The 14240-nt window shown below is 38.9% G+C and overlaps 1 protein-coding gene across 3 annotated transcripts in view; it reads right to left on the reverse strand.

The window, feature by feature from the left end:
• Positions 1-405: 405 nt before the first annotated feature.
• The window catches only part of LOC122357473 (protocadherin alpha-C2-like), a 98002-nt gene continuing 84167 nt past the window's right edge, over positions 406-14240 (reverse strand). For all 3 annotated transcript variants that reach the window (XM_043256887.1, XM_043256886.1, XM_043256885.1), the window contains 3 exons: positions 12004-12062; positions 9537-9622; positions 406-835 (listed from right to left, as the gene is read on the reverse strand). In XM_043256887.1, coding sequence (XP_043112822.1) covers positions 540-835; positions 9537-9622; positions 12004-12062 — 441 coding nt within the window. In that variant the 3' untranslated portion in view covers positions 406-539. The remainder of the gene's footprint in view (positions 836-9536; positions 9623-12003; positions 12063-14240) is intronic.

Consider the following 14240-nt stretch of genomic DNA (forward strand, 5'->3'; position numbering starts at 1 on the left):
AAATGTTTCAGTCTCTTGTTTTAAAGGATGATTCTTCAATCCCACACCAGGAGAAGTGAATGAGCAAAAGCATTAATTCAGCGTCTTCACTGCTTTACATACAGCGGTGCCCAACCAGCGTATTTACACCAGAGTGTGTCCTGCTTCCATAATGTCTAACTTTACTCAATTATGAATCCCTCTTTTTTTTTTCTTTCTTTTTTTCTTTTTTTTTTAACCACGAAAGCACATGTGAAGCGGCACACAGCTTACAAACAAATCGGATTTTGTCTCCCTATCGGAAAGATCGGAAAACAAAACCAAAGAGAATGAATAAGACAGACGCACCAACAGGAGTCTGAAGAACATTGCATGTGGAGTAGTGGCTAAGGTGTGAGCGAATCCTATCCTTAATGTAACAGAAAATCAGTTAGATAATGTTTGTTTCAGCCCCAAGTACGGATTTCATAATTAACAAAAACGTGTTTTGTTCTACAGACTTTTGTTGAGACTTCGGTCTTAAAAATTCAGCTCTTTCTTCAACTCCTTGCTCTGTTTCTCTAATCATCATCATCTTTCCCTTTCTCCCGCTTATCCTTCTTCTCCTTCTTCTTTTTCTTCTTCTTCTTGGCCTCCTCCTTTTTTCCAAAGGTAATAAAGTCGCTCTTGTCATCTCCGTCTTGTCCTTGTCTGATGGAAATAATGGCTGGAGAACCAGGGATGATGAAGGCTTCAGGAGGCACCTCACCGTGTTTCAGATGCGGAGGGCCTCCGGGACCCGGCCCGTATCGAAAGTGCCAACTGTTGCTGTCCACTCCAGCGCCTACGGGGGGAGAGACCTCTCCACCTTCATTATCTACGAAGGAAAACAAAACCATCCATTACAATCTATAATAATGTAACAGTCAATAATGAAAACATTAGGAGGGACCTCTCCATGTTTCAGGTAGGGTGAAGGACCTCCGGACCCTAAAAAAAGCATGGTGAAAGACACTTCTCTGTTCTGCAGTAAAGAGCTTCGCTCCAGAGGACAGACAGTGAATCAGCAATGTTTAGCCTGGGGGAAGGAAAACGCTTTGCAGTACTTTACTTACAGTATCGGGAGAATTAACCCAATCTGTTCATATTCAATTAACTTATAAAAAAAAAAAAACACACGAGAAGTGGACCAACAGGGGCTAACACTTAACATCTTTATCTCTCTAACGCATAAGTCTTGTTTTCTTCCACATTTGTTTTTCACACCGCACAAAATTATTTTGTGGTGAAGTAAATGCTACATAAAAACTTGAATTTGAAATTGAATTTCTATGTTAATTTAGTAAAAAAGTTCATTCTGTATTAATACAATTTAATCTTGCAGAAATGTAATTTTGAACTCACAAGTATGTTTTACTTGGAATTGTTCGTTACGTTACAATAAATCAGTATTATAGTATTAAATGTTTTTATGTTAAAGATTATGTTTTTACCATCATGCAACTGTTTTTGAGTTGTACCAGAGTTTTATGGTTGCTTTTGTTGTTAGGTTTAGTAACTGTTTTATGGCATCTGGAGTTTATTAAAACGATCCATTAATAGTGAAGTAATTTACTGTTATTTAACAGCACATTTTCTTTACAGTGATAAGTAATTAATAAGCTAAAATTCACAAAGAGTCAAACAAATTTACTGGATATTTCTAAGTAGCCTTAACTTAATAATTTCCATTTAAACCTAGTAATAATTTTGTTTAATAATAGTTTTTCCTTTTGTAAATTAACCAGCCTTTTCTTTCTTTATGATGAGTAAAAAAAAGTTTTAGTTTCAAGTAAATCCTAGTGGACCAAGAGTCTATTTTAGTTCAACAATAAGTGAAAAGTATAGTTATTTCTGATTTTGTGTTGGTTTTGTGCAATGCATTACACTCTAAATTGGTCACATTTACTTTAAAAATACATTTCCCTAAAACCTTCTTTCATATAGACAAAATTCACTTCCATCACACACGTCTATCTTGTTAAATTCCACTCATGTAAACGGAACAGTAGGAAAAAATGTAATGAACTCGTGTATTTTAGTGTAAAATACTGTGGTGGCTGGTCTGGTCTATGTTTGACATCCCCTGTGCACTGCTGAAAATCTCTCTCTCTCTGCCTGATGAGCAGGTAATCTCATTTATAATGACACTGGATCACCACAACATCATTTAATTTAATACAGACAACACCTTTGGCTTCGTATCTGCGTGCAGGTCTTTGTTTGCACTTTGCCTTTTGTCTATAGCTTATGTTGCGGTGAAGATTAAGATGGATTACAACCTCGGAACCATTCTGACTACGATATCTGTGAGTGAAAGAAGGTCTGTATTCGGGACCGTGGGTGTGAAATAAGAACGAGAAACAGGCAGCATCCATTATGAGTCCTCGGGGGAACTGACAACCCTTCCAAATCCCTCAGCAACACAACAACTAAACGCCCAAATGCTTTGTTTTCTCTCTTCCTTCTCCCTCTCATCACATGTAATCTTCCTCTCTCCATGGCCCTCCCGTTTTGTTCCTCTCTTTGTTTCTGACATTATAAGGCACAAAATTCATTAGCGCTAAAAAGCAGCAATGCTTTTAAAGGTATGGTTCAGCCTAAAATGAAAACTAGGATAACAGTGGGACGTGAAGGATATTTCCGAACAAAAGCGGGCAGTTAAATTGTACTTGACTCGCAAACAATGGACAGGTATCACAAAAAAACAGGTAATGACAAAGCAATAACAAATAACCGAATGTAAACTTTTCAACGGGGACATTTTTATAACTATTACTTTCTTGTTTATGATATATGCATATTTTATGTGAAATGTCATATTCAGGTCAGTGCTAAAACAACAACATGCATTTTGTATGATCCCTCTTATTTTGCTAAAATAATGAACACTTTGCAGATTCTGAAAGGCGAACGTAAACTTTTGGCCTGTATATAGATTATTTCCTCATTATTTCAACAAACTGCTTTAAACTGTTTTAAAAACGGGGAGTAGCTAGTGTCTTTGCAAAATACAGCTTACGAGCAATTTCCCAGTACATTTACACCGACTACAACCTCCTCTGCATATCTCCATCTTGCCTTGACCTTTCGTGAAATGCAGTCTATGAACAGACACACTCGCGTCTAGCTAGCAGATAATGGCGCAGGTTTAATAAGCTGCATGACAAGGGCATGATCGTCGCGGCCAGTGAAAGATCTACCTCATAAAAAGATGATGGGGAGAAAATCGAATAGACTCATCATTAACAAAACAACGTGAGCCTGCCGACCCCCCTCCCATCTACTCTCTCTATATCTCCGTATCTCTCTCCTTTCTCAAGGAGGAGTGGAGAGCCGTGTTACGTAATGCAGAAGAGGAGGTGAGGAAGGGCGGTCTGAGGATGAAACATGAGCCAAACTCCAACGCTAAACTCCTGAAGGAGCAGATTTCAGAGCAATACCGCATAGCCAAGGAATTATGGGTTCGTTTAAATGAGACCACACCGCTTTTGAAGCAGTATGCGTGTGCATGTGCAACGGCGGACGACAGCACAGAAAATTAGCTGATTTCACATATACAGCTAGCCTGAAAAAGACTACATTTAAATCTGTAATATGAAATAAGTCTAGATTATAATACATGTTAGGTAGCTCTGTCTATTTATGAACCAGCAATTTGTTATTTACGGTCTTTGTATGTAAATTGCATGCTTTCATAGTCAATATTTAACAGAAATTTGATTAACTTTCACTGACTGCGTGTGTGAGCAATACAGCACGCGTGGACATACGATATTAATTAGATATGTGTACGTGGCATTGATTGTCTGAGCAGAATGAATATAATCACACTGTAGTTAGCGCGTGTGTGCGTGCGTGTGTGTGTGTGTGTGTGTGTGTGTGTGTGTCACACCTTGGTACGTCAGGCTCTAGTAATCCTGATAAAATATGTGCCAGATGGCACCACAAGCTTTCTCATGAGCCTGCCAAGACAGCAGTGCATGTGTGTGTTAAGGACAGTTCTGCAATCCGTAATAGCTGCATATTTTGAGAATAATGCTGCAATTTTAAGCAACGCAGTTTTATTGGGAAGAATACTAAAACATCAGTGCACAAGTAATGCATAAATAAATAAATAAATAAATATCCCCCTCATATAAAACACCCCCCCTTTAAAAAAAAAAAAAAAAAACATCAGCAACTAAAAGATATGAAGACAAACACTGGCACAAAAAGAGAGGGATTGTCCTCGGTTTACCCTTTTGAGCTGACTAAAGCCCCTGGCGTGTTCTGGAAAATTCCACTAGACCTACAACACACAAACAGTCTCGCACGGCCTTTCCTCTGTCACTGACTGTGAGTGAGCGAGAAAACCAAAATCATAAAATGATTACAAAACGAGACCCGTTGGCATTTTTTATTCGCGTTATATGCGAGCAATAGCAGTTTTCGTCTCTTGATACGTCTGGCTATATCGTTTTTATTTACACTTCTTTTGTGTGTGTTTTTTTTGACTGTGAGGCTGCGAGCGTGAATGTGCGTTGCATTGTGGGCAAGCGTTTCTGTGCGCCATATGGCACCGTAGCTGAAACGAGAGCCTGTGGGCTGCGCAGGTTGGCCCACCTGTAGAGATGATCTTTAAACAGACAGACCAGGATAGGTCACACTCATCCGCCCATCCATTTATCTCTCCATTCATCCGTCTTCACCCAGCCTGCTATAACTGAACAATCACATTCGCAGCAGAAAAATGTTTTTCTCTCAATTCATATAGCGTTACCGAGATGACAAAAGTAAGAAAAACTCTCGTTTAAACTTCCTTCTTGCCCTTACATGCACAGATTTATCCATTCGCTTTACTTTATATGACGTTCTGTTAACTCTCACGTTCAGCCACACCTCTCCTCTCTTTCTCACTCCATTTTGCATTTCTCCTTTACTTGTTTCTCTCTCACCCTCCCTCTACTCTTCCAACACCCTGCTCGTGGTATGAATGGTTGCCGTGGAAACTGCCTCCTCCAGTGAAATCTGGCTGTGGCAGAGACACTGATGGAAACTAATACAGAACGCTCTCTCTCTCTCTCTCTCTCTCTCTCTCTCTCTCTCTCTCTCGCTCTCTCTCTCTCTCTTTCTCTTTCTCTTTCTCTCTCTCTCTCTCTCTCTCTCTCTCTCCCCAATGGTCAAATACTCCTCTCCCCTAGCAACAGAGGCAGTCACCGCCCCCTCCTCTCTGCATCTCCGTTTTTCTCTTTCACTCTCCCCCTCGGTCACCTTTTTCCCCCCTCATTGTCACTCTCTCAATCCCTCTTTCCCTTAGGCTGTCTACCTGCCCTCTGCCTCTGTCACGCCGTTTCAATCTAACATTTTGCCGCATTTCAGAAAAAAAACATAAAAACAGGAACAAAAATCGGACAGACACAAAAACAAAAAAAAGAGAGTTAGACGGAAAATGAGACAGACAGCGCGCTTTATCCTATTTTCATTACTTTAATTCTGTAGATCTACGCTTTGGTTGTTTTGCCCATCTGTTTCACACACGACACAGAGACACGGAGAGAGAGAGACAGGGGCGTTGGTTTCTCCAGTGTTTTGCAAGCCAGAGCTCAAAAAAAAAAAAAAAAAAAAAGCTCATAAAAATGCAGAACATAAAGCAAACCAGCACTACCTACCGAGCATTCACATTACCACCTAAACTGCTGATTCTCCTGCTGCTCACAACAAAACTGACCGTGCTGTCTGATTCATGTATGTATTTGTTCTCAATGTGATCTCATGATAATTCGTATGAATTTTACGTAAAATGTTGTTTTATAAAACGTAAATTTACTTACGTTTTTACAAGCACTGAAACGCACAAAACTGATTTATTAACTACACCTAGAAATGGACCCTTATGAATATTAAAATAGCGCCATTATTTTAATTATTTTTGTTGTTTGTAGTTGTCATATTGATGACCTTGTTTGCAACTGCATTATTATACTACTAAATGATAACATTTCATTCTGTTCGTTGCCATGGGCCACAAGAGGCATTTTCTCTGCACTGCACTGATACGAATATCTTAATTTTATAAACATACGCAAATCAAAAATCTAAAATTGAAATGCGTCTAAATTGCACATCAGTAAAAACATACAAAAATGTATGTTTTATGATTGTAAATGTTACAGCCTAAAAGATCAGGCTGTTGTTCTCATATAAAGCTGTTTTAAAAGGTTGGTTCATCCAAAAATCAACAAGTCATAATTTATGATTCTTACGCTATACACTGCAAATTTTATAATCAATAAATCATGGCTTGTTTTTCATAACTTTGACTTCTATATATATATTTATATATATACGTATATTTTTTTTTCAGTTAACATCACATCATATGTTACCCTGGACCACAAACCCAGTCATAAATGTCAGTTTTGCAAAAAATAAGCAAGCGTTCCATTGACGTATGGCTTGTTACGACAAAATCTGGCCGAAATATAACTATTTGAAAATCTGAAAGAGTGCTTGAAAAAATTGCCTTTAAAATAGTCCAAATAAAGGTCTTGGCAAGACATATTAATTATCGAAAAATAATGTAATTCAATACATTTAAGGTAGGACATTTACAATATATTTCCATGGAACATGATCTTTATTTAATATTCTAATTATATTTGCAATAGAAGAAAAATTTTAAAATGTGGACCAATACAATGCATTTTTGGCTATTGCTACAATATATCCTTGCTACTTAATGGTTTTGTGGTCCACGGTCACATATAGCAAAAGAATAGCAGTGGTTTTAGGAGCTTAAAGAAAAAATTGGTAAATTTTCTGTTTGTGTTTTATGGAAGAAAGATGGTTTGGCACAAAGCGATACACCATATACATCAAATAATAGGTAATTTTCCATTTTTGGCAAAAATAATGTGTTATAAAGCTAAGCAACATTTCAGACTTGGCAGTTTGTGAAAGATTAGTAAAAAAGATATGTAAACAGTGAATAGGAGAATGAAAGAGACAGAGAAAAGGAAATATAATATATATATACATATCTATATATATATATATATATACACAACACACACATATATACACACATATACAGAAAGAGAGAGAGAGAGAGAGAGAGAGAGAGAGAGAGAGACAGAGAGAGAGACAGAGAGAGAAAGAGAGAGAGAGAGAGAGAGAGAGAGAGAGAGAGAGAGAGAGAGAGAGAGAGAGAGAGAGAGAGAGAGAGAGAGAGAGAGAGAGAGAGAGAGAGAGAGAGAGAGAGAGAGAGAGAGAGAGAGAGAGAGAGAGAGAGAGAGAGACAGAGAGAGAGCGCAAAAAATCTAAAGAGGCTTATTTCATTCATTTCCAGTCTTTGCATTTGCAGTCATCATCAGAGACTTAATTAGAACAAATTGCTCTTTCATCACCCGAGTAATTGCACCCGTTTTGTCCTCTCTCCCTCCTTCTCTCCCTTTCATCTTATTGAAACTAAATTACTTTCATTATTTCGAACACCTCCAGAAGTCACATCATCATTCCATCCAAGAGGGTCGAGCGTCAACCTAGACATACGTGACCCTCACGCTGAGTTAATCAGGAAATTAAATATTCATTAATCGTACCTGGGTTCCTACCGATGACCCCAGTTACCGATGATGGGAAATGATCCCAGACGGCAGAGAGGTTTACTGCTGCCTTCATATCGTGTACATCACATGCCACCACAAGAGCAAGCCAGTTTAACGTCATTCTAAAATTCATTACGTCTGTGTAACCAGGTGTTGATTTCCTCAACGCAATGTTCTACAACGTACTGCATCAATATTATATGGCTACAAACACAAACCTACCGCATGACACAGTTTGTTATTCCAAGCATGTTCTTGACTCGCAATCGTATTTTATCTTAATATGTTTTGCCCTGATGGTTACGGTGATCCATTCATGAGCGCTTTAGAGTGTGCAGACATCTCTGAATAATAACCGAGACTCTATCTTCTACAGAAAGACAGGTGATCCTTCAATTATTTGGAGCGCAAGGAAGAGACTAGACGAACAAAACAGGAATGGAATCTAATATTGTGGATTAATTACCATGAGCGGACATCTCCGCAGCGAGCGAGAAAGAGTGCGTGCGCGCGCGTGTTGAAATGCTCCGAGCTGACCGTTATTAATATTCATCTCCTAATCGAGTCCTCTCTCAGCGCTTTCGCCACGCTTTCTCGGTTGCTGCTTTGTACCGAGCTTCTCTTTCTTGCTGTTGCTGATAACCTCCGCATCCCCTCTGACTGTGTCATTTCCTCTCTCAGCTGATAAACTGGATTTATGCTTGATCTGGTCAGAGCTGTGGAAATCGGTGTCACTCTCTTCTTCATCACTTAGCCGTGATAGGCCACCTGACAGAGCTAAATGCATATAATCCACCATTAAAACCAGGGGAGCCCGCTGTGATCGGGCTAGCAGTTTTAAAGGAACAGTTCGCCCTAAAACTGTGCATCTTTTACTCACCCCCTGTGTTGTTTCAGCTTTATATTAATGTCTTTATTTCGTGAAACACAAAAGGATACAATATAAATAAAAATGAACTTTGTTTAAAATTTTAACTGACTTAAAATCTCTTATTTGCTAAACACTCATTGAGCAGATTGTGCTACATAGCTCCAAAAACAGAAAATAGTTTATATACTATTTATTCCCAAATTTATTCCTATAAATCCCCAAAATAATGTCATTATTTAGAAATCATTTTTCCTTTCAGAATACGTAATGATAAATCCTAATTTTGGGTACACTGACTCCATTATGCTTCCATTATGAATTCATATTTACTGTTACTACTCAACATAGCACAAAAAAGGCAGATCGTGGCATCGCTAATGTATTGCAGTGGTTTCTGTGGTTTCCATGAGCTACTCAGCTAGGTTTCCTAAAGAAGCCTCATGTAGGTCATATTCCTTATATCCTGCATGACTGCAGCAGCTCGGCTCAGCAAAAGAGGCCAACGCAGTGGAGACTGCAGGGAAAGAAGCATGCAAGGGAAAGAATGATGTGAGGCAGAGAAGAAGAGAGTGATTGTGTAGATCGGCGCAGGGGTTGATAGAGTGATAGATGGTCCTGAGGGGTAATATCAGTGAAACTGCGAAAGACAGTGTTAGAGTCCTGCCAGGACACTCAGAGGAAAAATCGTGTTGCTCAGTGGTTGCTCTAGGTCGGAAGACTTAATAATGCGGTTGTGTTTTATGTAAGCATCGATGTGGATTACACTGTCAAAAATAAAAAGGTTCTTCACAGAGATGCCACAAAGAGCATTGAGTCAAAGGTTATTTAAATAACCATCTATTTCTTAACTTTTTAGAATCTTTCTTTCACCATAAAGAACCTTTTGAGAAACAGAAACATTTAAACCATTTAAACAGTTTAATCTCTTCTCAAGACATAACTCAAGAAGAGAAGCATTTGAGAAATAAACAAGTATATTTTATATCAATTTGACTAGAGAAACAAATGGATTTTACTTTCAAATACATAATTTCTACAAGAGTGTGTCTACCGTAGGACGTTTAGATGCCGTATCTTACCAGGAGCGCTGGAGACGGTGGGCCAGTTCTGAACCAGAACTCCTTGAGCACCCTGCATCACGGACGACTCCTCCATATGGACCGAACTATACACAAACAAAGAAGAAAGTTTTTCATTTGCCTTTAAAAAAAACAACAACAACAACAACAAAAAAAAACTTGAATTGAACTGACTGAAAGACCTCATTGAAAAGCTGTTAAATTATTAAGTTTCATTATTATACTACTACAAAGAATCACTATTTAAAATTCTACTCTATTTATTTTCTTTACAGTAATGCGCTTTTTTCATACTCTGTGAGGCAATATTTGTCTGTAGATAACGTCCCAGATTTTGAAGGACTATGTGTGGCACGAAAGTAGGGTTTATGTATGACCTGGGCTGAATGATTGAGTGTGGGTATACGCAGGTCTTCTGTGAGAATTGGAATCTAGAAGCTTGGATTAGAGATTAGGGATTAGGCCGTGCTCCTCTCTGCAGTCACACCACCTCTGATATTAAAGCTCACGCTCAACTCCTGCACAAATGTCACATCAAAGACTTTCTTTCTCACACACAAACACATCTATCAGTGTAATTCGTGCAGATGATCATCCTGCTTCAGTTGGAAATACGCCACGTTAAGGAAGCGAAATGTGTTTCAAACTCCATTTTATTTTGCCTCTGCATACACCCACGTTCGTGTATGCATCAGGAAAAAGCGCCAGAAAAAACGCCGGTGGCAGAAAATCAAACCAAGCAGGAGATTTCAGTTACTTTTAGAAAAGGGTGTTATCAACTGATACGTTCCCTCTGTTGCTTTGCGTGCAGCTGCGAGTGTGTTAAGAAAGGATTAGGTCACTGTGCTCGGAGTGGCTGAAAACATGAAGCACTTAGATTCGCTCCCAAACATCAACACAACATCGACTATCATATACAACTGGGGATAAATACACTTCAGAATGTTGAATGTTTCTGCGGATTGCTATGCTGGAATTTTGTCTCTGTATCATATATATATACAGTATATATGTATGTATGTGTGTGTGTATATATATATATGTATGTATGTATGTGTGTGTTTGTGCGTGTGTATGTATATATGATAAAAATCAGGCAAAACCTGATGCAGAACAGCTGGAAAACCACCATTTTAGTCACCCCCTTTCTCCTCCTGTGATGAATGTTTGCAGTCCAAGGTCAGGCGGTTATAGCTGCTATTACATGCTGTGTGTGTGTGTGTGTGTGTGCGTGTGTGTGTGTGCGTGTGTGTGTGTGTGTGTGGAAGCCATTTTAAAGAGCTGTGAAACAGCAGTCAGTAAGGCTAATACATTATTAATGAGAAACACTGGACCAAATACATGATCCTAAGCTAATGTTCAAACAGCCCCCTTCTCGCTTCCTCTGTCTGCCTTTCCTTCCTCGTTCTCTTCCGCCTGCATGTCAACGTCACTGCTTTCTCCACTGATCATTTCTCTGATTAACATGCGAAAAGCTAGTTTTGCATAAACCCGTAAATAAAATAATATGGTTTGGATCCCTATGAATATTTCTTATCTATTATTAAAGTAACAGCAGCAAACTATTTAGCATGGCAAAATAACAATACTTGGGATTTTGGGTTTGTTTAAATTCTAACCTCTAAAAATGAGTAACAGCAAATATTAATGAGAAGCCACTGACTTTACAAAGAAGCCACAAATGAAAGCCTTGTAAATTTGCCTTAAGACAGAAAAAGCAAGAGCACCATAAATGTGAAATTAATTTTGCAGCGGTTTCTCTAAGCACATAAATTGTGAGACAGGAATCTGATTTAATGCATGAGAATGATTTGCGAGGCTGCATTAGCTCTCATTAAACCTTGCTGTAATTAGGAGGGAATCAGTGTACCGCTAATGAAGATCGGAGGTCATTCAGTCACACACACATAGCTCTGGCATATGTGAACATGCTGCCGAGTCTGTTGTCTGCAATGTCCTTCGTTGCCATCGTTTTGCCGACATGGCTGCAGGCAATACTTCAATCGCCGCATGTGACCTACTTCTGCTTCCACGGAAATTGACGCTGTACAGCTGTACTGGTCATTCAGTGGCTGCATACATCTATATCAGACCATTGGTTTACTCACAATGAGTGGTGGATAACTATATGCTACCCAGCACGGTCCAGGGGGTTTATGGGTAATGCAATGTCTGTGCACATGAGTTTCCATGATCATATCAACATCAGTTGTTTTTATAGGTAACTACGTCCATAAAATGTCTGGGAATTACTGTCTTGCTTAATATGTCTTTCTTGACTTGCATCCACCAGATTCATGCATTCAAAGTCTTCATTATTTTTATGTAGTAGTTTTCCTGTTGCCAATATACAGGCCTATATATAGGCTATTATAAAAGTATTAATCTATTTATTTAATCCTTTAAAGCAATAGGTTATATTCAGCAGATGACAACAAAAAAGGCAACTAAACTATTTAAAGCTTACCTCTGCATTCCTGCTCTGAGGGACGCTGAATATCTCCAGTCTGCATTGGGAGCTTTAGGCTGGGAAAGACAAAGACAAAAAAGAGAGAAAAAGAGATGACAGTAAGCACTGGGGTGGATCAAAAAACCAATACCGTCTCATTAATTAATCATGCATATGGTCATGATGGCTGCAGGACTCTGGCTTTTGAGGAAAGGGTTAGAGTTGGGTCAAGATTTCATTCACATTCTTACCCTCACACAGACACACAAACATTAACGCTCATCATCCAAAACAAGATTTCAACCAACCATTCAAACAAATGAGATGAATCAGGGTCATAAAACCCTAAAGGAGCAGTAACAGAAGGGTGATCAGCTCAAATGAGTCTCCTCAGGGAGAAGGAAACTGATGCATATCAGCAGTTCAAAATGCACAAGGTTAGTGAATGTCATGAAACCTTTCAAGAACATGTCTAGGTCATATTACACTCCGAAGTCAAAAGTACAGAAACAAGACACTGCATCTCGCTTAAAGGAAATGAAGCTAATTTTTTAGCACCGTAAAGACTTTATTGTCAGCAATGAGTTTATGGAGGAAATGTCCCAAAGCAAAAAACCTATAAGGATCCTTAAACAAAACCTCACGAGTAATTCACCATAAAAGCAGAAAATGTTTAAGTGAATAAAAAAAAGTTAAATAGATTACATTTTCTTTATGCAAAATAGAATATAAAACAATTTTAGTGTGAATCTTTATCTTTACTGGATGCTGCACAGATTTTCAGCGCTATCAACTTTTATATACAAAAAGGCAGGCATGGCATCGGTGTTCCTTACCCTCCCTTTTGTCACCCATTTTCACCCTCCAACAAACATTTCCTGAAGGACATTTATCAATGTGAAATCCAATTCAAAACGTAATCAGCAGGGCCTGCTTTTCCTCCACACAACACGCAAACACACACATCCATCATACAACCCTGCAAGACAACTACTATACACACCAGCTAGCAGTCATGCCCAAAAACATGACACACTCGCACTGATGTTCAACCTAGCACGCACCTTTCACAAACTGTCAAAGAACACATTTTATAAAGGAAGGTTGAATATAAATCAGTTTCAAATCAGTGCACCATGTCAGTAATGAAAAAAAGTGAAAAAACCCAGAGGGTTTAAAATGCATACGCTAACCGTTTATAATAAATAAGCATGTGCAGGAGTAACATTTTTGAAAGATTCTTGGGTTAAACCCCTCATAGAAATTAAAGACACTCAAATAAAGTGAATATGATAACAGTTAGGGTTGCTGAGCAAAGAAACCGGTGATCTGTTTTTATGCACCTCACAGGTCTTTGATTTATCACTGTGTGTGAAGCAGAATGAGTTCAGTCTGGTCTCATCTCACCAGCGGTTTCTTACTCTTCTTTTGCTTATTTTCTCTCTCTTTCTCTCTCTTGGTTCCCTTCTGAGTGGACACACCTCGCCTAGATACAGCATTCGCACCTCTGCAGCAACCAATCACAATCCTTCCGTCCTTTTCTTTCCAAACCCAACCAGCCAATCAGCCAGCAGAAACGCAGAGCTCAGCTCCACTGCCACTTAATCACACACAGGGAGAACAAACATGACTGACATTTAATGAGAACAGTTGAAATGAGCCAGTAATTACTTCACAAATAAGAGGCGCTTGCGCAGGGAAACTATTTTCGTATCCAGTAATCCTTGAAACACTCACAGCCCAGTCAACAACATAAAGGCACTCAGTTTGTAATGATGATCTCCGGTGAACTAACAGAACAGAAAGGGATGGCTTTATTTGTAATAAATTGGTGGTCATGCTAAGGCTTGGGAGACTCTGCAAGGACTTCCTGATAAGAAAATAATTTCATCTGTTAGGAATGAATGATGCATAACTTAGTGGGGCAGCTTGATTTACTCTGGAAGTTATATGTCTCGATCTATCTATCTGAGGACCAATCATGCTAGCCTGTGTTGAACGATTAAAGATCTATCAATTGGTTTTGGTGGATGATGTCCAACGTGAAGCTGTGTAACTAAACTGAAGCTAGACTGCAAAGTCTCTCTAGAGAGATTTAAGTGTGGGTACGGAGAAACTGGAGTGTTGTTTGAGCTTCACACCTCTAAATATAAACACACCCAGCTGTCCTGAAACAGCGCACTGCAGAACAGGCTGGAGAGAGGGAGGGCGAGAGAACAAGCATGAGAGAGGGAAAGAGAGGAGAAAAAAACAGA

This window comes from Puntigrus tetrazona, chromosome 14 (assembly GCF_018831695.1).
Source record: "Puntigrus tetrazona isolate hp1 chromosome 14, ASM1883169v1, whole genome shotgun sequence".
Lineage (NCBI taxonomy): Eukaryota > Metazoa > Chordata > Actinopteri > Cypriniformes > Cyprinidae > Puntigrus > Puntigrus tetrazona.